Source organism: Pteropus medius, unplaced genomic scaffold (assembly GCF_902729225.1).
Source record: "Pteropus medius unplaced genomic scaffold, Ma_sr-lr_union100, whole genome shotgun sequence".
Lineage (NCBI taxonomy): Eukaryota > Metazoa > Chordata > Mammalia > Chiroptera > Pteropodidae > Pteropus > Pteropus medius.
In genome coordinates this window covers 2,833,484-2,853,979 of record NW_024355990.1, presented here as the reverse complement: position 1 = coordinate 2,853,979, position 20,496 = coordinate 2,833,484, and the positions used below count along the sequence as shown (strand labels likewise).

The following is a 20,496-nucleotide window of genomic DNA, read 5'->3' as shown; positions in this document are numbered from 1 at the left end:
TCCCTCGGGCCTGGACACGAAGGGCTGCAGTGACCCCTTCTGGCCAGCATAGGTGGTTGCCGGGCGGCCAGACTCCTGCCTTCCTGGCTGCAGCCCGATGGGCACAGGGAGCAGGGGCGAGGGACCTTTGTCCTCCTTCCCCCTCTCAGCCCTGCCGGGTCCCAGGCTTGCTGCGACTTAGCCTCAGAATTAGGGCTTCCAGGTCCTTTTCTTCACCCATGGTTTGGGTGAGAATTCTCAGAAAAAAAGTTTTCACAAAACTATAGGATCGAGGGGAGACTCAGAGCACAGCTTGGTGTCCCTCGGGGCTGCCTTGCCTCGGCGTTAGCATCCAGGGGGCCAGCCCATGGGCCCCTCTGGAGTCTGTGCCCGCCGTTTCCCAGCCCGGCTCCTCCTCTTGCCTGCATCCCAATACCTGGGCCAGCCTCAGATGCTAAGATGTCCTGTGTCATTGTGGCCTGGGGCTCGCTGGTCTCACTCTGGTGGCAGATAGAAACCCCCTCGTTACCCGTCAGACCAGGCCCGGGTGGCCTTGGCATCAGCACCACAGCAGCCACCTCTGCCCTCGGGGCAGGAGCCCACGGAGTGAGGAGGGACGAGCAGGGCCCCTCCCCGCTGGCCACGTCGTGCAGTAGGCTGTGCACGCTTGTGAATCGTGTCCTGTTGGGCACGATTGTTTTCCTAAGTCCTGTCCCCCTGCACAGGTTCAGAGGCCTGAAGCAGACAGGCCGAGGGACTTGCCCAGGGGACAGGGTGCTAGGCTTCCCCGAGCCTGCTGCAGCGCTCGTCCCCGCGTCGCAGACCGCTGGTTTGGAATCGGTTTCCTGCACTGCCACAGGGCCCGGCCCCCCTGCCAGCCCCACGTGGCGAATTAGGCTGCTGGAGGCAGGCGGCAGTGCCGCCCCAGGAAACGGGCTCATGGCCCGGGCAGTCCTTTGTGGAAGCCTGTGGCCTCCCAACACGCACACATCTACGCTGGTCCCCAAATCCATGGTCATGTGCCGTGTCCTCAGCAATTTCAGGAAGTGGGCGGTTGATGGGGAGGCACTATGGCCACATGGAGACGGCGCCTCTGGAGCACTTTGTGGGGAGCGCTTCCAGAATCGAGCACGGTTCTCTGTCCTCGAGAGAAGGGGTGATGCTTTAGGGGACTGCGTGGAGGTGGCAGCTCCTGTCCAGAGTGCCCTGTCCCCTCAGTGGCTTGTTGGCCAAAGGGTGGGATCGCCGCTCCCTAACCCTGCATGCTGCCTGCGGGAGGTAAGGATTTGGGGTTGTTCCTGGGACACTTGCCTCAGCTGCTGGGAATCGGGCCCTCGTCCCCAAGCCTGTGGCAGGCCCCTGGTGGCCATCAGGAGCCAAGCTGAAGGGCGACTCAAGTGAATCAGATGGCACAACTCAGTAACTTCATCACTTTAATCCAGCCCGAGCCCCTGCTTGCACGCTGCCCCCACCCCCCCGGCTAGTCTGGACGCACACGGTTACGATGTGCCTTGATTATTCAGGGGGTGGCGGCAGCCCCCAGTTCCTGTGAGGGTCAGCACTCCCCGCGGGCAGGCTCCTGACTGTGTCTGCAGCTGCGTGGGGCTGGGGTCAGGGCCAGGGAACTCTAGACCTGCAGGAGCAGCGCCACGGCCGCCAGGACCCACTTCGCCGCCTTCTCCTTGGTCTTCAAGTTGAAGGTCCAGACGTAGGTGGGGCCGCGGATGCGCGTTTTGTACACAGGACACTCATACATGTTCTTGGTCTCCATGCGGTCCACAGGGATGGCCTTGACGAAGATGACGGGCATGGCTGGCGTCAGCTCCTTCAGCCGCGCTTCGGCGATGACCCCGGTCTGGGTGTCCCAGCGAGCTCCTGCAGGGACAGTGCCGCAGTGAGGGCGGGCACGGGCCGGAAGCGACAGGAGCCCGGCCTCGATCCCCACCTCTGCAGAGACAGGTTGGTGCCCGAGACCGCCGGCTCGGCTCCGCCCCCGGAGAGCTCAGGCCAGGTGCCGGGGCTGGACTGGCACAGGGATGCTGACCATGGACTCGCACACGGGGACCGGGCGGTAATGAGGCGCTGCCGTGTGCCGCGGCCCGCCGGCTCCATGTTACATTCGTGGGGTTTCAGCGCCATCCGCCAGCCTTCCTAGCTCACTCCACTTTATGACTCCGCTAAGTAGCAGGAGGCGGGGCCTGTGTGCACACGCGCAGTGTGACTCCGCGTCCTCACGCACGTGCGACTGCTGTCTGCTCTAACTGGGCTGCTCTTGTTTCTACTCACCCTATTTAATGACGTTTATGTTTCCTGTCTAATTTCAAAATAAACATGGGGATGGCTGCTGCTGTGCTTGTCTTTGGTGATGTGGGAACTGGGGGGCCCCGAGCTTTCGCTGGCCAAGCCCTGACACACAGCCCCCCCCCCCAATAAGGAGTGATGTTGCTTGCTGAGTAGGACAGAGGTCTGTGGTGAGTGGCTGGCACTCAGCTCAGTGGGCTAAGGAAATGCCTTCCCTGGTGCGGGATAGGGGTCGGCATACGGGCCTCTGCCCCCAGCTGCTCGCTCCTGGCCCCTCGGACAGCCTGGCATCGGGTGCAGAGAAGGTGGGCAGGCACCGCCCTCCCCTGCAGCCTGTGCCCGGGGTGGCAGGCAGCAGCTCCGACAGGAGCTCTGGCCTCGCTCACTAGTGCACATCTCTGCTGGGCTCCCTGCCCAGGGCTTGGGAGGGCCGACTCCCTTGTCACCACGGAACAGTGGAACCCACGTCTGGGGGTGAGCCGGCCACTTCAGCCAAGCAGGGCCAGGCCGTGCTTCCGCCTCCTCCAGACCTCTGGCTGAGTAGACGCTCAGAACCCTGTCACCCGTCTCCAGTCAGCTGCCCACTGCGAGCCCACGTGGCCGCCTGGCCCCTCACGGCATGCACGGCCTGTTCCCGCCAAGAGCTAGTCTCTCCTCCAGCGGAGCAGGACAGTTCTGGAAGTTTCTGTGGCCCAGCGCCCTCTGACCTTCCATGAAGAGCCCGTACACGTAGGAGCCCTCTCGCGGGGGCGCAGTCATGTCCTCCCGGGTCTTCTTGGTCACTTCCACGGACAGACACATCTTGTCTAGCGGCCATTCGTTCTTCCTGGCCATGGACTGCATGATGGCCGTGAGGAAGGACTGGGGGTTGAAAAAGCCGGCCAGCCACACGGTGGTGGGGAGGGCGAAGTCGGTCGTCCAGGCCTCCAGCTCCTGGAAGGACACACGAGTGGGGTCACGCGGGGACCCTGTGTGCCCCCCGCAGAGTGCGGCCCACCTCGCAGGCGGCTGAGGCCTGGCTACCGGGCTGCCTCCATTTTAAGTGAGGGGACGGGAGGGGAAGGGCCGAGGAGGGGTGGCTGAGCGTTTGAGGAGAGTGTGGGAGCTCAGAAGAGGCTTCCGCCTGTGGCAGGTGGCCCGCTGATGGTGTCGCTTGAGCGCCTGGGCTCTGGGGACAGCTCGCCCTGTGGCTGGAAGCTGCCGTGTTCTTCCTTTAGGAGGAAGTGCCTGTGTTGTCACTTCCAGCCCTGCTCTGACAAAGGCCAGGCCAGCGGGGGCCTCCAGGCCTCTGGCGGGGGGGACTCGGGGCCATGTTCCTGCAGGCTCTGGGGGTGGGGCACGCTGAGCCCTGGGCTGTCCTTACCCTGATGCGGAGCAGCAGGTCGGCGTACCAGGCCGCCAGGCCCATCATGGAGGGGTAGGCCCGGGCCACCCACGTGTCGGGCACGGTGTCATAGAACAGAGCCGTGGAGAGGTCTTCCATGTCAGTCGTGATGGTCAGTTCCCCCTGAGGGACATAGACGGGTGCTTGGGGGCCAGGCTGTGCCATGCGGCACGGATGCAGACCTGGTCAGTCACGGGCCCTGTCTGCCCTGATCTCAGCAAGGTGGCGGAGCACCCACCCGCCTGCCCGTGAGCTCTCGTGGAAGTGCAGTCCGACACAGCGTGGGGCCTCTGCAGATGCCTGAGGTGGCCACGCCAGCACCTCCTGCAAGGAACGGTCTGGGTGGCCTCCCTCTCCTGTCCTGGAGCACCCACGACCCCGGCCCGGGGGCGGAAGCGGGGGCAGTGGCGTGCAATGCTGAGGGCCAGGGCACCCGGTGGGCTGGGTGGCTGGTTGGTTTTGCAGATGAGGTAGTGCGCCAGTCCGCAGCGGCCAGCCTGCGTCCCGAGCCGCATTCCCGGGGCCCAGCTCACCCCTGTTTTTCTTACCTTCAGCCCCAAGTTCAACTCCTTGAGCGAACGGCGCATTTCGTTGGTTAGGATGTTCATGCGTTCACATTCTTGGAAGGCGACCACCACGTAGGGGGTCTTTTCGGCCGCCTTGGCCATGATCTCGGCCATGTTGAATGTCTCTGGGATCTTCTCGAGGACCTCATCCAGCACGGCCTTCACCTGGAAGTCAGTCCCCAGCCAGCCCCGTCACTGCACCTGCACCCACCAGCCTGCCCCTCGGTGCCAGGGACCCCACCCCGGGCATTTACAGCCCGAATCTGGGAGCAAAGACGAGTAGAGGTGCCCGGAAGACGGGGTCGTGCTGCCGCGGCCACACGTCTGACGAGGGGAAGGGAGCCTTGGCCAAGAGGCTCTGTTTGAGTGTTCTGGTCCCATTGTCAAGGCCGTATGGCCGTGGCCAGGGGAACATCAGGCCACCCTAGCCTGGTACCTTCAGATGTCCCTGAATGCGGCTTCCATCCCCCAGTCAGCTCACCCGATGGTGGTGGGATTCTGACTTCGTCCTCCACGTGGACTGCCCGTAGGGACTGTCTCACAGAGGGGCCCGCACGTGGTCAGCGCACTGCCGGCCCAGCAGTAAACTTCTGTTCTCAGTCATTAGACCAAGAAAAGTTCACAGGCCTAAGAGCCCCGAGGGTCTTCAATTACGAATTTGGCCTCTTTACCGCGAAGCCTAACACTTAGCTAATTTTTCACAGAACTTGTCCAGAGTAGATTTACCAAGTGCAAAGGTGCCAGTGCCTCCTGAGGTGGCAGAGGTCACCCAGACAGGTGAGGACTTTTTAAATGCTCTTCACCTTTCCGGAGGCCGCTTTGAGTGTCAGCAGGACTGCCCACGGCCACCATCCGAGCTCTGGAGGAACAGTCCCCACGGGGCCAGAGCATCCTGGGGGGGCCATGCCTGCTGCTCTCCCAGGACTTCCGGCCACCGGCCCAGTGCTCGAAGGGCAGCCCGCGGGTGCTCGGCGGGCGGAGCCGGAGGCCGCCCGCACTCCCTGAGGACCCCGCCCTGGAGGTGGGGCGCGAGTGTGGCCGCTGACAGGTTTCGAGGTGCGCTCTGCGACCCTGGGTCCTAGGCCCTGCCCTCCCGCTGGCCCAGGCTGGGTGGGTGGGCGGGGGGGGGACGAGCCCTGCCTTCTCCTCGCGGGACACTCCGGCTCCCGCTCCCGAGTCGCTCTCTTTGGGCTGCATCTCCAGGACCGTGCGGAACAGCTTCTCCGAGGTGACCGTCAAAAAGCCAATCTCTGCATTGGGGTGCAGGCCGTACAGGTAGGGACTCTCGGGGGGCAGGTTCTCGTCGATGTACTCGTGGTAGCCCTGGTCAAGGGTGGCTGGTCAGGCCATGGGCAGAGCTGTGCCCACGGGGACGCTCTCACCAGAACCTCCGCCCGCGTCTCTCCCCCTGCATGGGCCCCCTGGCCCCCCGACCATGCCCTGGGCCTGCCCCCTTTGCTCCCCAGCTACTCAAAGGACGACTCTGTCCCCCCTCCCCAGAGGCTGCCTTTCAGACCCTCTGATTTGGGTTCCTCGGCTTCTTGCTCAATTATCGATGTTCCATTTGCGACTCGAGGCTCTCACGAGGGAGCCGGGCCACGGCGTCATTAACCTTTGTGACCACTGTGTCACAGAGCGAGCTCATGTTTCCTTGACGGCCGTCCCTGAGAGGCAGTTCTTTTCACCTTGTAATCTAGGTTGGGGGGGATCTGGAACCCCGGGGCCAGCTGGATCTCTCCCTCCAGCATCTCTGCCCTGATGTACTCCACCAGGTACGTCCTGCAGAGCCGGCGGTCCCAGTCATCCGTGATGTGGCCGCCGTACATGATTTCACCAAAAAGGTAGCGGAGATCATCCCAAGGCACCTTCAGAGGGCAGAGGCAGTGAGGGTCAGTGCGCCCTGCCCCTGTCTGTACTGGCGGCGGGCACCAGCCCCTCCACAGCAGCTGCCTCCAGTCACCCCCTCCCTGCACCCCACCGCCGTTCCTCGGCGGGGGAGCCTGACTCGGGTGGCAGGGGACAGCCCCGGGCCCTCTGCCCGCAGCCTTCTCTCTGCACTTTGTGACTTCGCCAGAGCCCTCTGCCGGTACCCCAAACTCCACAGGTCCCCTCTCCAGCCCCAAGTTGCCCCCTCTGCCTGTTCCTCCCTTTGCTGTCACGCTCGGAGACGTGAAGCCATCTGTGACTTTCCCTCCACTGCCCACTTTCAACAAAAGCAGCTGAATTCTACATGGACTGGGTTTCGACTCTTGGTACCAGTCAGGCAGATCGTCACGTGGGTCTTCCTTCTGACCCCACAGACAGCACGCTGGGTCCGTGTCCCCTTGCGCAGCCCTCCGCCCCAGCTCCGCCGCAGGCAGGTAGCTCGCCCGGCCAGACCTTGGGCTCCTGGGGCTCAGGGAGCAAAGAGCGAACTCGGCCTGGCCGTCCGGGGCCCACCGGCAGGCCCAGCGAGCTAACTTGCCAGTTCGTCTGCTGCCGTGTCTCGAGCTCGTCCCACGCTCAGCCACTCCGACTGCTCTTTCTTCCTCCCGGGGTCACACGTGCCGGGCTGGCATGCCCGCTCCTCCCAGCCACCACTGCCCCGATGGCTTGTCCTCCGAGGCCGGCTCCTCCGAGGCTGGGCCTCCCCTGCAAGGCCAGGCACTCGTCCCTCCCGCTTCCACGCCCCTCGCACGGAGCGGCTCCTCCTGCACAGCGCTGTCCCACAGACATGTCACGGGAGCCACGAAGGATAGCCACGTGTCATTTCAAATTTTCTAGTAGCCGCATAAGCGAAGTGAAAAGTTCATTCCAAAGGCATCAGCGTAAAGATTCTTAATAAAGCATTTTACATTCTGGGGTTTTTTGGCACCTAGCTGTGGAATTCCAGCGCCGGTTAGACCCCCGGTTGGATGCGGTCGTTGTGGCTGGGGGCGGGCGGCGGCACTGGGCAGCGCAGGCCTGAGGCCTCACCGCATGCGCTCGGCCACCACCTCCTTTGCTTGCGTGTGACCGTGGCCCCCTCAGGGCGAGGTGGACAGTTAGGTCACAGAACTCCCAGTGCCTCAAGCAGCTAGTCACCAAGTGCTGGCAAAGGACAGCTCGCTCGTTGAGCAAGAACTCGTTGACTCGTCAGCTGTCCGATTGGGTTTTGACTGAGAATGTTAATATTTTCTAAATTATCGTTTTGTGGCGGCCAGTTATCTTGGGTACGTGCTGAACTGCTGTTTCGGCATTGTACTGTTTTTGGGGATGCGTTGTTTCTCCTGCAGGGCAGGGCGAGCCCACCCCACCCCACCTCTCAGGTCCCCACCGGGTGCCTCCTGGGGACCGCCCTTCCCCTTGGGGTGGGAGCAGTGCACACAGCCCCACGGACGGATGCCATCGGTGTTCCCACACCTGTGGATGGAATCCCCGCGTGCCAGTCAGAAACGTCACCGGGCCTTTCCCGGAAAGGGTCTGAGTGGGTCTGTGTGTGTAGTAAGCGCTCATCTGCTTCCCGAGTCAGGACAGAGGGCCTGGGGACAGGGACATGGGCAGTGACGACATCGACATCCTTACCTAAGGTGGCCTCCTGGAGGTGACTGCAGGAACCTGACCCCAAGGCCTGGCCCTGGGTGTGTCCTCCGCACCCCCTTTCTCTGGTTCCCTGGAATCTGCGTGTGTGACGGGGTTGGGGGTGTCTAACCAAACGTCCTTGAAAAGCCCTAGCAAGTTTGTTTCTCCCGACAAATCCCGAGAGACCTCCGAGGGATTCCCGCAGGCCCTTGCATCTGGGACATGTGCTGCCAGCAGCCAGCGCAGACCCTGTTTTGGGTGGAGTGACCACCAGCACCCTGCCGGCCCACGGCAAATGTGGCCGGCCCTTCCCTTCCCCTGAAAAGGACTAGGGGGGCACCGCGTGGGGGCGAGGGACACACCCCGTGGGACTCCGCCCATGCTGCCCTCGGCCTTCTCCAGGGCCGGCCGGTGTGCCAGGGAATGGCCAGCAACACCCCAGGCTCCGGCTCGGGAGACGGTCCTGGGGGGCCGTCTACCCCACGGTCTGTGCTGGTGGCTCCGTCGTGGCTGCCTAGGCCGGGTTGTCCGCTCTGTAGGCCAAGGGCCAAGGCGGCACTTGCCATCACAGGTCATCAGAAGTTGGCCCCTGGCCCGGTTGCGCCCGGGAGTGGACGTGCAGGGCTGTGCTCACCTGCCTGGCCTGAGGTCTCCCCGCTCCCGCCTGCGCCTCCACCTTCTTACCAGAGGGTGGCAGACAGGAGGGATGCCTGAGGCCAGCACTCCTAAGCCACAGGGGTGCTCTCCACCTTTCCTCGCTGACCTCCACATCGTTAAGGCCGGGTGTTGTCCCCAGGCTTGGGGAGGTCTCTGAGTGACAGAGGAGCAGGGCCAGGCTCCAAACTCGGGCCCCTGGCCACCAGCGCCCCTTTGTGACTATGCCACCCGGCCTGGGAGGGAGGTGCAAGCTCTGACCGCCAGTTCAGCTGCGACCACCCCCCAGGGTCTCAGGAGCCTTCCTGGACAATACGAGCACCGTGCACTTGCTCCCGGTCCTCTGTCGGCTTAAGAAGGTGCCGGCTGCCAGAATCCTCGCTTTCGGGGCACGAGCGAGGAGTCCAAGGCCGTGGGCTCGCAGGGCAGTGTTGTGTCGGCACCAGGCTTCACGTAAGCCAGGGCCCGAGAAGGCCCAGCGAGGCGGGTGGGTGGCCGGGACTGAGGGCTCTCTAGACAGGCCCCTGGGCTGCCCGCGGGGGGCCCGTGCCACTCACCGCGGGGCTCGGGCCCATGCCTGTGCTCACGCCTCCAGCCCCTGCATCGCCCCGAGTCTGCCTGTACCCTCGCGGCCGGGGCCCGCTCCAGGAGGGCTCGCTGGCTCTCCGTTCAGTCCTCTGCAGCTGTCGGCATCTGACGACACGTTTAATGTTCACTAGGAGCGGCGGGAAGCGCTCCCGTGTTCCCAGGGAGGTTCTTTTAGCCCTGGGCTCTGTCTCCGGACGCTGCCCAAGCGCCAGCCTCATCCGCGACCCCCCGCTGTTCGAGTGCCGGACAGGCAGATCCCCAAAGTGTAGATAACAAGCAGAAACGGTGCCCGACGGCTGGCACCTGTGGGAGGTGGTGGCCGGGGATTGGATGCTCATCTTTGAATGAGGTTGGCGAGGTCTAGATGAATCTTAGGCTTTGGATTTGCCTTGGCTGTAAAACCTACTCAATGTCTCTTAACCATAAGCCAACAGATGAAAGGAGGGAGAGAGGAAGGAGAAGTGAGTCCGGCCCCGTACCTTGGCGTTGGCCTCCAGGTAGTTGTAGAGCACGTTGATGGAGATGGTGAGGTCCCCGTTGTTGAAGGGGTACGACCTATTCCAGCCCTGGGCCCCAAACTTGCGCCTCTCGGCCACCACGGCGTGGAAGTAGCAAAGGGCGAACAGGATGCACTTGAACTCGATCTCCTTGGTGCACATCTCCAGGGTGTCCTGCAGGGGGCGCACGCTCCGGGTCAGGCGGGCCCATGGGAGCTGCCAGCGGGGGGCCAGAGTGCCCTCCGCCAGCAGCTTCCCTGGGGGTGGGGTGCGGGTCAGGGGTCAAGGCTTCGATTGCTCTAGGCTGGCCTCTCGCCTCTCTCCCCGTCTGCAAGGCCTCAGGGAACATTGTCCGGACACGGACGGAAAGTGTTCTGTCACCCGAAGTGTTCTGTCACTGCAAGTCAAGAGACTGACTTTGCTTCTTAATGAAATACCCCCGACCCAGGGCACCTCAGGACGTGCTTAATGAGAAATGACGTCCCCTCCCGTTTACCGATGTGCCTCGTTGTTTACATACAAACGGTACCCCACACTCTTCAAAACCCACCCGTGAAGTCTGCCCGTAAGGGGTGGGGACCCTGGGGGTGCTTGGCAAGCCCGTTCTCCATGTTCGCAGGGAAAGGCAAACTCAGCCCACGTTCTCAATCAGGTGTGTGAGACTGTACTGATCCTGATTAGCCTTTGCTCAGGCGGTGCCTCCTGAACACACGGAGACTTCTAGAAGCTCAGCGGTGTCTTCCTCATCCGCTCAGCGCTTCCTGTGCCTCTGGGCCAGGTGCTTTGCCGTGGCTGCAGGCCCAGCGTCCAGAAAGCCAGACGAGGGACAGACACCTATCAAATGTGCGCAGAGGGGCCCGAGCGTGCCGCTGGGGAGCCCTCCCGGGCCCTGCGCCCGGCCGCCCCACCCCGCCCCTCTGGCCTCGGCTGCCCGCCCTGGGCACCCACTTCCCAGCAGACACTGGCTTAGCTGTCCCCGGTGCCCATGACGTCCCGGGCACACAGTATTTCTCGCTCGGAGGGAGGAGTGTGTGGCCGCACATCTATTTTCCTCTGTGACCTCACCCTGACCGTGGTGGGTCCTTTGAAAGCTGGTAGGAAATTCTTGGTCGATGACTCTGACAGGTTCGTATATGGTTTTATACATTAAATAAGCCAGATATAGAAGTCATGCATTCTTGGCACGATGCGCTCCGCAAATAGACCTTGGTTAGCTGTCACTGGAGAATACAGGGTTTTTTCCTCACAAAGGCTTCAGGCTCCAATTTGGGGACCAAGCGTGTGCAGCACCCAGAAGGTTCTAGTGCAGAACAGACCTCGTTTCCCAGTGCCGACTTGCAGGTCACGAAACGGATTATGAGCACGCGTTTGTTTTCATGAAGCCGTGAGTGATGGATGCTCCCACAGCAATCTGTGCAGCCTTCCAGGAGCTTGCTGACTTTGCAGTTTGAGGTGTGTGCGTGTGTGCGCGTGTATGCATGTGTGTGCACGTGTGTGTGTGTGTGTGTATTATTGTGTGTGTCTTGTACGTGCGTGGAAGCGTGGATGGGGGACAACCAGCGTGGAGCACCCTCGGAGCTCAGAGTCTGACCCTGGCCTTGCAGGCCCAGGGGCTCCATGTGGCCTGGGTCCCCAGGGCTGCTCCGACTGGGGCCTGGCGCTGGCATGCAGGGCAGGGGAAGCCGCCTCACCTGGGTGAAGAGGTCCAGGGCCTTGTGCAGGTTGGCGTACATGCCCGTGGGTGGCTCGTTGGTGATTTTGATGGCGTTTTCCAGGATGCCCTGGGGGATGATGTGGGACTCGGGGCTGGGGGCGGGCTCGGCGCTGATGAACACGCGGTAGTCCTCGTGGCTGCCCGTGCTGTACCGCTCCACCTTCTTGTCCAGGGTGCTCAGCCAGCGGGCCACCAGGTGGATGTTCTGTGACCACAACCAGGGCTTAGTGTCCACGCGCCCCTCCCCTGCCCTGGGCCCACGAGAACAGGCCACTCGGCCACGTCCCGGGCGGGCTTCTTCTGACAGCAGCCGCCCCCGCACCCCGCTGTCCACCTTTACGGGGCACGCGGATGGTTTCAGCCAAGCACCTGTGGCNAAAGTGTTCTGTCACCCGAAGTAAGTCAAGAGACTGACTTTGCTTCTTAATGAAATACCCCCGACCCAGGGCACCTCAGGACGTGCTTAATGAGAAATGACGTCCCCTCCCATTTACCGATGTGCCTCGTTGTTTACATACAAACGGTACCCCACACTCTTCAAAACCCACCCGTGAAGTCTGCCCGTAAGGGGTGGGGACCCTGGGGGTGCTTGGCAAGCCCCTTCTCCACGTTCGCAGGGAAAGGCAAACTCAGCCCACGTTCTCAATCAGGTGTGTGAGACTGTACTGATCCTGATTAGCCTTTGCTCAGGCGGTGCCTCCTGAACACACGGAGACTTCTAGAAGCTCAGCGGTGTCTTCCTCATCCGCTCAGCGCTTCCTGTGCCTCTGGGCCAGGTGCTTTGCCGTGGCTGCAGGCCCAGCGTCCAGAAAGCCAGACGAGGGACAGACACCTATCAAATGTGCGCAGAGGGGCCCGAGCGTGCCGCTGGGGAGCCCTCCCGGGCCCTGCGCCCGGCCGCCCCACCCCGCCCCTCTGGCCTCGGCTGCCCGCCCTGGGCACCCACTTCCCAGCAGACACTGGCTTAGCTGTCCCCGGTGCCCATGACGTCCCGGGCACACAGTATTTCTCGCTCGGAGGGAGGAGTGTGTGGCCGCACATCTATTTTCCTGCGTCCGGTTCTCTGTGACCTCACCCTGACCGTGGTGGGTCCTTTGAAAGCTGGTAGGAAATTCTTGGTCGATGACTCTGACAGGTTCGTATATGGTTTTATACATTAAATATGCCAGATGTAGAAGTCATGCATTCTTGGCACGATGCGCTCCGCAAATAGACCTTGGTTAGCTGTCACTGGAGAATACAGGGTTTTTTCCTCACAAAGGCTTCAGGCTCCAATTTGGGGACCAAGCGTGTGCAGCACCCAGAAGGTTCTAGTGCAGAACAGACCTCGTTTCCCAGTGCCGACTTGCAGGTCACGAAACGGATTACGAGCACGCGTTTGTTTCATGAAGCCATGAGTGATGGATGCTCCCACAGCAATCTGTGCAGCCTTCCAGGAGCTTGCTGACCCGGCAGCCTGAAAGTGGGTGCGCGCGTGCAGGTGGAAGGCGCACGCGCGCGGTGTGGGTAGCCGCCGTCCGTGCGTGTGTGTGTGTGTGTGTGCGTGTGCGTGTGGTGGCGGTGGGCGCGGGGGGCTGGATGGGAGACAGCCAGCGTGGAGCTCGGGCCCACACCTGTGGGCTGCTCCGACTGGGGCCTGGCGCTGGCATGCAGGGCAGGGGAAGCCGCCTCACCTGGGTGAAGAGGTCCAGGGCCTTGTGCAGGTTGGCGTACATGCCCGTGGGTGGCTCGTTGGTGATTTTGATGGCGTTTTCCAGGATGCCCTGGGGGATGATGTGGGACTCGGGGCTGGGGGCGGGCTCGGCGCTGATGAACACGCGGTAGTCCTCGTGGCTGCCCGTGCTGTACCGCTCCACCTTCTTGTCCAGGGTGCTCAGCCAGCGGGCCACCAGGTGGATGTTCTGTGACCACAACCAGGGCTTAGTGTCCACGCGCCCCTCCCCTGCCCTGGGCCCACGAGAACAGGCCACTCGGCCACGTCCCGGGCGGGCTTCTTCTGACAGCAGCCGCCCCCGCACCCCGCTGTCCACCTTTACGGGGCACGCGGATGGTTTCAGCCAAGCACCTGTGGCCCCAGAGGTGATTCTGTGCTCAGTTAATCCAAGACCCCAGCCTCACGGTGTGTCCTTCCCGCCCTCCGCCCTCCGCCAGCCCAGCATGCGGGGGAGATGACGCGGTCCCCACCCCTCCCGAGAGGCTCGAGTCAAAAAGCAATGCCTCGAAGCTGAGGACTCCACATGGGGTCACGTGACGCCCGCGGACTGAGGTCGGCCACACCGCGGGGTCTGCGGGAGCTGGGTGGCCTGGAGGTGCTTGTGGGACAAGCCAGGCCCAGGACGGGCTGCGGGAGGCCGCAGGACCCAGGACGGGGTTGTGCTGGGATTCACCCAAAACGCGGAGAGGGCCCCTCCGGGCCGTGGGCTTGGGGAGGGGGAGGGGTGCTCTTGTCGCCAGTTTCAGTGTTTAAGATCGTACCCCCTCAGGGGTTCTCTGGCGTCCAGCCCGGGGTCTTCCTCACCTCTGAAGAACCCACGCTGTCACCCGACAGCCCTGACACCCGTGCCACCCGGCTGCCCTGGACAGAGCTGAACTTGGCGTGCGGCCCCCGAGTCCCGTGGCCGGCTTTCTCGGCCAGGAGGCGCCGGCACCGCCGTACCTGCAGAATGACCCAGTGCCCGTTCTCTGCAGCCACGTCCAGCGCGTTCTCGGCCACCACCTCTTGTCCCTGTCCCAGGGACACGTTATGGAGTTTCCCATTGTCGATGGTGAATCCCAGTTTTTTCCCTGAAGGAAAGAGAGTGAGTGTGGGGGTGACTGAATGACAGAGGTTGCGGCCCTGCGACCCACAGCTGGGCTTGCACTCCCTCCCCCGCAGAACATCCAGTTCAGCGTTTTAAAAACCACCTTAAATATACAACTCGGAGATGCTTAATCCAGTCACAAAGCGGTGCAACCACCTACCTGGTTCCAGAACGTTCCCGTCACCCCAGGGGGAAAGCCCGCACCCCTTAAACAGTAGCTCCGCGCCCCTGGCCCCCGGCCGCCACTCGCCCATCCGCTTTCTGCCTGTGTGGAGTTACTGAGTCCAGACCCGTCAGAGAGATGGAGTCACGTGCCGCGGGCCCTCGGGTCTGGCTCTTCCTGCTGGCATGGTGTTTCCGCGGCTCGCCCACGGGGTGGCAGTGCCGGGCTCACCCCTTTGCATGGCCGGGTACTATTCCACCGCGTGGGTTTACTCCGCCGTGGCTGCCCACGCACCAGCTCACAGACGCTCAGCTGGCCCTACCCGTTGGCCACGGCGAATGAATGCCCAGGAGTGGGGTGGCGGGGTGCCTGTGCCTTCGCGGACGCCCCCTTCTGCACTGGCGGCCCCACCCTACGTCCCCACTGGCGGCACTCCGCGCTCCAGCTCCCACACCCTCCCGGCGCTCGTCACCTCCCGTGTTTTCTGTAACAGCCACCCCACGGGGGTGTCCCCTAGGTGGGGCTGTGATTCGCCTTTTCCGGGGCTGAGGCCATGGCTGGCCACGTACCCAGGGCTTCCACATCCTTCAGGGGGTCGACCCCCGGGGAGAGGATGAAGAAGATGGGTGTGGACGGGCTGCTCTCCTCGTAGGACTTGGAGAACTCCACGCTGCGGCCCTCTACGAACTTGCTGCCCATCTTCTCCTCCACGAAGTTCCTGCAGGAGAGCCTGCTCAGACGGGGGGTGGGGGGCGAGGGGCCGCCTCCTAGGGGGCTCGCCTAAGCAGAGGGGCACCTCTGGCCGGGAAACAGCCCCCACAGGCGTGCCTCCTGCGGGGGAAGGGTGCGGGGCTCCAGGCACCCTTCCTCCCGCCGACCCCGCGATGCACTCCTCCTCAGAGAGGCCCGCGCACACACGCACACACGCACACACGCACACACGCACACATGGGTGAGAGGTGCCGGGCCACGGATGCTGCCTGACTGACGGCAGGGTCAGCCCAGAGGGAGGTCAGGGTCAGGGTCACGGCCAGCCGCGAGGGAGTGCGGGCTGCAGCTGGCTGGCTGCAACTCTGGGCGTGCCAGGGGATCACGCCTCTGAGCTGGGTGACCACGCCTCAGTGCCAGGCGGCCTGTGAATGACGCGCACAAAACGGACTTGACGTGAAGGCAGCAGCTCCCTTTACGTAAACACCTGTCCATTCCAAGCCCCAAACTCCTCCCATCTACCCCAGAAGCGCCGGGGCCCATCGAGGCCCCTCCTGTGGGAAATCTGGCCCCGCTTGGGGCGGCCTTTGGTGCTCAGCTCTCTGTGCTCTCCTGTGATCACAGGCAGCGGAGCTTACTGTCTTCTGAATGAATCACAGGAGGTAAAATTAGCAAGATTTTAATGTCCAGCCCAGTCTTCGAAAGCATCACGGTGGCAGTGTCCCCAGGGAGGGCCTGCTCATCACCTAGCAGGGGGCTCCTTGAGCTCCCTGAGCACCCCGGAGGCCCTTCAGTGGACCTGCTTGTTGAGGGGCCACCCGCACTCAGCCTCCCACTCCTTCCCCTGGTTCAGCGGGGAACCTGTGGGCTGGTGCCAGGCGGGCCTCCCCACCTTGGGACTGGGGACTTCCTGCTCCCTGCAGCTCACAGGAACCCCACCCCACCCTCTACCCCGCGGGGGCAGCCTGCCATCAGCCAGGACAGGGCTGACACCACAGGGAGTGGCCAGCCCTGCAAACCAGGGCTCTGTTTTTTGAGAGCCGCTCCCTGCCCTGGGCTTGTGAACCCGGGGCCGCCTCAGGGGCTGCTGGGGGGCATAAGCACGGCAAAGGGCACGCCAGGCCTTTGGCACCCCCTCCACCCTTGACCAGTGAGCGCTGCCATCCGTCGATCCTGTGGATGTGGACCTCCTCGCTGGCAGGCTGCACACCCCTTACATGATTAGGGAGGCACAGCCGCTTTCCTCAACCTCACAGAAACGTTGGAGCTGGGCTGGGGTGCACCTGGCGCTGGGGTGGCCCGTGCCACCACCCCGGGCACCGCTGCTCCCTTCCGGTCACCGAAGCACCTTCCTGTGTGTGGACTCAGGGGCTTCTCAAATCCGAATTAAGAATCCTGGACACCAGACGCGCTCCCCTCCCCAGGCAGGTGAGGGTCAGGGCCCTCGGCCTTGGCCTTGGCCTTTCTCAGCTCTGCCCAACCTCCCACCAGCCCTGGCTCAGCGAGGGGCCCCGGCAGGACTGGTTTCTTGTTTTGCTCCACCCCTTCTTCCCTGGGCTGGAACCCCTCCTGCTCCCTTTCCTCTAAGAGCCGTCAGCGAATCACCACTGGCTGTGAGTCAGGCCTCTGTGCTGCCGCTACTCTGGACCCACGAAAAGCAAAAGATGCCGCACGTGACCCACGTCCCCTGGGGGAACAGGCCCTGGTCCCCCTGGGTGGATGGGCGGTGAAGGAGCCAGATCCTCTCCGTTCCCGGAGGCCCTCCACGGAATGCCGGGAGGGGGTGCGGGGGTGGCGATGACGATGGATTTCCCCATCGTGGAGGGGCTGCAGGCCCAGAGAAATTGTCCGTGGGATTAGGACAGTTCTCTGCACATGAGCCAGCACTGCCCGGAAGGAGAGATGTACTTGAGCTGTGGCCGAGGGGACGGGAGCCCTCCAACGCCGGGGCTTCGCCTCCGCGTTCTCCCCCAGCTCCCTTATGGGGCTCTGTGGCCCCGTGCTCGTTAGCGCCCACACTCCTTTGATCCTGGGGGCTCCCGTGGGGGTGTCGTCCCATCATTCACCCCGGCAGACCCCGGGCGCTCGGGAGAACTCGGACGGCCCCCTCCGACTCCCGGGGAGCCCTCTCCCCATGGAGCGGGGAGGGAGGAGCTGAGCCCCTGCAGAGCCGGGCGGCGGGCGGCGGGCGGCGGGCGGGACGCTCACTTGACGGCGTAGGTCATGCGGTCCGGTCGCATGCAGCGCACCATGCACAGCTTCTGCAGGGCCGTCTTGTTCTTCCACTCCTTGGGGAAGATTTCCTTTTCCGGGGCTTCCGACTCCACGAGCTTTTTCCACCGCTTAGCGGACCCTTCGATGTCGTTGTCCAGGTTTTTGAACTCGTCCATCTCCGAGAGAGCCTGGGGCAGACAACCCCTCCTGGCTCTTTCCGTGCATTCCTCAGGAGGAGCCCAGGGCTCCGGGAGAAGACCGAGCCCCGGGCAATCAGAGGGGACCTGGGGGGGCGGCGGGCCTCGGATCTAGGGACAGGGCTCCCGGCCACCTCGCCAGAGGTTCTGGGACGGGCCAGCCTCACCCCAGGGACTGCCTTCCTCAGGGCCTTTGAGCCGTGACATCGAGGGTCCCTGAGTGTGCCCAGGGATGACCTTGACCCTTCGCACTGTCCCTGGGCCCGTGGTGACTCTGCTCGCGGTGTGCAGGGATGTGCGTGGGGACAGAAGAGACACGGGGCGCGGCATTCGGGCAGGAAAGCAGAGTCCCCGTGAACCGGCAGGCGGCCCAGCGCTCCGGGCCCACCCCGGGCCTCCTGGTGTCTCCCAGCGTCACGGCCACTGGCGCCCGTGGCCGTCCCTGTTGGGAGTGGCCGGGCTCTGACCTTGATGCCGCCCCAGCCCTGGTGCTGCAGGAAGTCCACGGGCGACAGGACGCCGGCCTTGAAGGGGAAGCGCAGGAGGAAGTCCAGCTCCGCGGGGTTCAGCTCCTTCTTCATGGACAGGACCTGCGGGCGTGGGTGGTGTCACCAGGCAGCGTCACCGGGCGGCGGGCCACGGTGGGCGCTCACAGCCCCCGCCGCTTTGGGCTGGGGCAGACCGTTGTCATCTGTCACCTTGGTCTTATTTTTACTCGTGGTCAAATACACATCACATAAAATTGGCCATTTTTACCCTCTTCAAGCATAAGGTCCAGTGGCACTTAGTACGGTCACCGTGTTGTGTCCAGACCTGGACCTTCCTCGTCACCCCAAGGGGAACCGTGTCCACGGGCGGCCGCCCCCATGCCGACCGCCCCCAGCGCGCCGACGTGAGCCCGGGCGTTACCTGGAACGCCACCTGCGCCAGGAAGATGAGCTTGTCCCGCTCGAAGAGGCCGCGGGCCGTGTACATGTAGACGGAGTAGGTGATCTCGTCCGTCAGGTTGATGACCCGCTGCTTGACCTCGTCCGCGGGGCTGGTCTTCAGGATGGCTTTCTCGAAGACCACGTGGAAGGCCTGGGGGCCGTGAGCACGAGGGGGCTTGCGGAGCCGGACGCGAGGCCGTCCCACGGTGCCCGCGGGGGGCTCCGTCACCCCCTCCCTCCCCCGCCCTGCAGCCCTGCCCCCACCGCCACCCGGGGTGCGGGCGGGCCCCACCTTGAGGGAGAACTGGTAGATGGGGTTGATCTTGTTGAGGTCGTTGAGGATGAAGTACAGCAGGGAGGCCCTCTCCGCCGCGGGCCGGTAGTTCTCTCGTGCTTCGTTGATCTTGACTTCGGTGACTTTCGCCTCTTGCACCTTGAAGCAAACGCAAGGGGCGTGGGTGAAACCAGCAGGCGGACGGCACCCCTCGGAGCTGTCCCGGGGGCTCTCGGCAGACAGCCGGGGTGCTGCGGTCACCCGTGCCCCTCCTCGGGCCGCGCGCCGTGGCGGGAGCGGCGAGGTCACCTTCTCCTCGATCTCGCTGGCCGTGTGCTTGGTGGTCTCCAGGTTCTCCACCAGGGCAGTGTCTCCCAGGAAGTTCCCCGAGGCGGCCGACAGCCGGGCCAGCAGAGAGTCCTCCAGCTCCTTGAGGACGATCTTGAATTCATTCTGAGACTTGGTGAGGTTTGCCTGTGGCGGAGGGGCAGGGACGGGAGGGGAAGCCAGGCGTGGGCACGGCCCTGCCACCGCCCCGTGCTGGGGCCTCCCCACTGCTTGGCCCAGGCCCGGCCCACGGGAGGGCTGGAAGCGAGCAGGGCAGTGGCCCTGCCCTGGCCTCTAAAGCTGCCTGTCGCTGGCCACTGCGTGGCGAGGGGCAGCATGGGGCCCGGGACCCCCGAGCCCACTGTGAGGACGTGCCCGCAGGGGCCGGCGCTCTAGGGCCCGTGGGCACTGCTGTGGCTCCTGGTCTCGCTGCGAAGCTGTCCTCTGACTTAGAATTACATTTTGGGGGCGACTGGGGAGCAGGTACAGTTCAGTGCGAGAAGCCGGGGAGCCTTCAGAGAAGCCGAGCGCCAAGAAACCCCACGGCGACCCTCCCCGCTTCCATCCCCGCCCCGGCCCGCCCCACGCCACCCGTGACCGACGTCGGACCTCGGTACCTTCAGCTGCTCTAGATCTGGGCGCTCTTTAGCCACCACGGCGGCCAAGAGCTGGTCCTCGAGGCCGTCCCTGGTGACCAGGAAGTTGATCAGGGAGCACTGGGCCTGCATCTCGGGCTTGTAGTGGGGGTTGAAGTACTTGGTGTGCATGATCAGACGGAATTTGGGGTGGTACTCCACCTCCTTGTCGCCGATCTTGATGTACCTGGCCGTCAGTGGGGCAGGGGGTGAGGGGGGCTCCCCGGCAACAGTGACAGCAACACAAACACAGACCACCTTCCACGGCAGCCTGGTGGCCGTCCCCACCCAAGCCGCCGCCTCGAACCCTCCCCTGGTCACTGGGAAGGGACTGTGACTTCCCTTGTCCAGCGCCCCTCCCTGGCCTGGGACCGGCCCTTCTACAAGGTGTGCCTGCTCTGTCTCTGGCCGGTTTGTCCTGGTCGTCACTGTGGTGTTTCCTGCACATTCCGGAAGCTCCCAGGGCCAGAGGGAGCCAGGTCGGTTGACCCCTGCTCTGCTGTCCCCTCTTTCTGGTCAAGCACACTTTGGGGGCCTCTAACTTCACCCCTTGGGCATCGCCACCCCTGCCAGGCCCTTCTCAGAGTGTAGCTCTCCGGGAGTTTACTTGCTACCTCTCTTCTGGGCTTCTGCTTGCACCCCTGCATTTCGAGGTGGCTCATATCAACTCTGACCTCGCACTGATAACATCGACTTAATTTTTTATATTAGAAAGGTAACTCCAAGCTCAACGCAGCAAACCACGATCTATCCGCGTAAAGGACTGTCACTCAGCCATGGACAGGACTGAGTGCCGGCCCCGAGGGGGACCCCAGGACATTACGCCGAGGGAAAGGAGCCAGTCACAGAGAGGCTCACATCGTGAGTCCCTCGATGACATGTGTCCATCACGTCCATGGAGGCGAGTGCGGGTCGGTGGTCGGCAGGGGCGGGAGGGAGGTGACCACTCAAAGGCACGGGGTTTCCGTCCAGTCCCTTTTGGAACTGGACAGAGGTGGTGGCTGACAACACTGTGAACGCTCTAA

General features: G+C 63.5%; 2 protein-coding genes across 14 annotated transcripts in view; one reads left to right on the top strand and one right to left on the bottom strand.

Moving 5' to 3' along the window:
• The window catches only part of PGS1 (phosphatidylglycerophosphate synthase 1), a 33,310-nt gene extending 30,983 nt beyond the window's left edge, over positions 1–2,327 (top strand). For both annotated transcript variants that reach the window (XM_039859626.1, XM_039859627.1), the window contains exon 10: positions 1,762–2,327. The gene's annotated coding sequence lies outside the window, so the exon portion shown is untranslated. The remainder of the gene's footprint in view (positions 1–1,761) is intronic.
• DNAH17 (dynein axonemal heavy chain 17) overlaps positions 1,399–20,496 on the bottom strand; it is a 106,213-nt gene continuing 87,115 nt past the window's right edge. For 8 of the 12 annotated variants that reach the window (XM_039859618.1, XM_039859622.1, XM_039859619.1 and 5 more), the window contains 15 exons: positions 19,454–19,658; positions 18,819–18,983; positions 18,528–18,668; positions 18,216–18,386; positions 17,774–17,896; positions 17,104–17,297; positions 14,757–14,905; positions 13,880–14,007; positions 12,897–13,124; positions 9,492–9,683; positions 5,916–6,095; positions 5,371–5,553; positions 4,213–4,395; positions 3,644–3,787; positions 2,659–3,213 (listed from right to left, as the gene is read on the bottom strand). In XM_039859618.1, coding sequence (XP_039715552.1) covers positions 2,893–3,213; positions 3,644–3,787; positions 4,213–4,395; positions 5,371–5,553; positions 5,916–6,095; positions 9,492–9,683; positions 12,897–13,124; positions 13,880–14,007; positions 14,757–14,905; positions 17,104–17,297; positions 17,774–17,896; positions 18,216–18,386; positions 18,528–18,668; positions 18,819–18,983; positions 19,454–19,658 — 2,707 coding nt within the window. In that variant the 3' untranslated portion in view covers positions 2,659–2,892. Of the gene's footprint in view, positions 1,855–2,658; positions 3,214–3,643; positions 3,788–4,212; positions 4,858–5,370; positions 5,554–5,915; positions 6,096–9,491; positions 9,684–12,450; positions 12,534–12,896; positions 13,125–13,879; positions 14,008–14,756; positions 14,906–17,103; positions 17,298–17,773; positions 17,897–18,215; positions 18,387–18,527; positions 18,669–18,818; positions 18,984–19,453; positions 19,659–20,496 lie in introns of those variants that run through there. The other 4 variants (XM_039859625.1, XM_039859621.1, XM_039859624.1 and 1 more) reach the window with 4 other exon arrangements.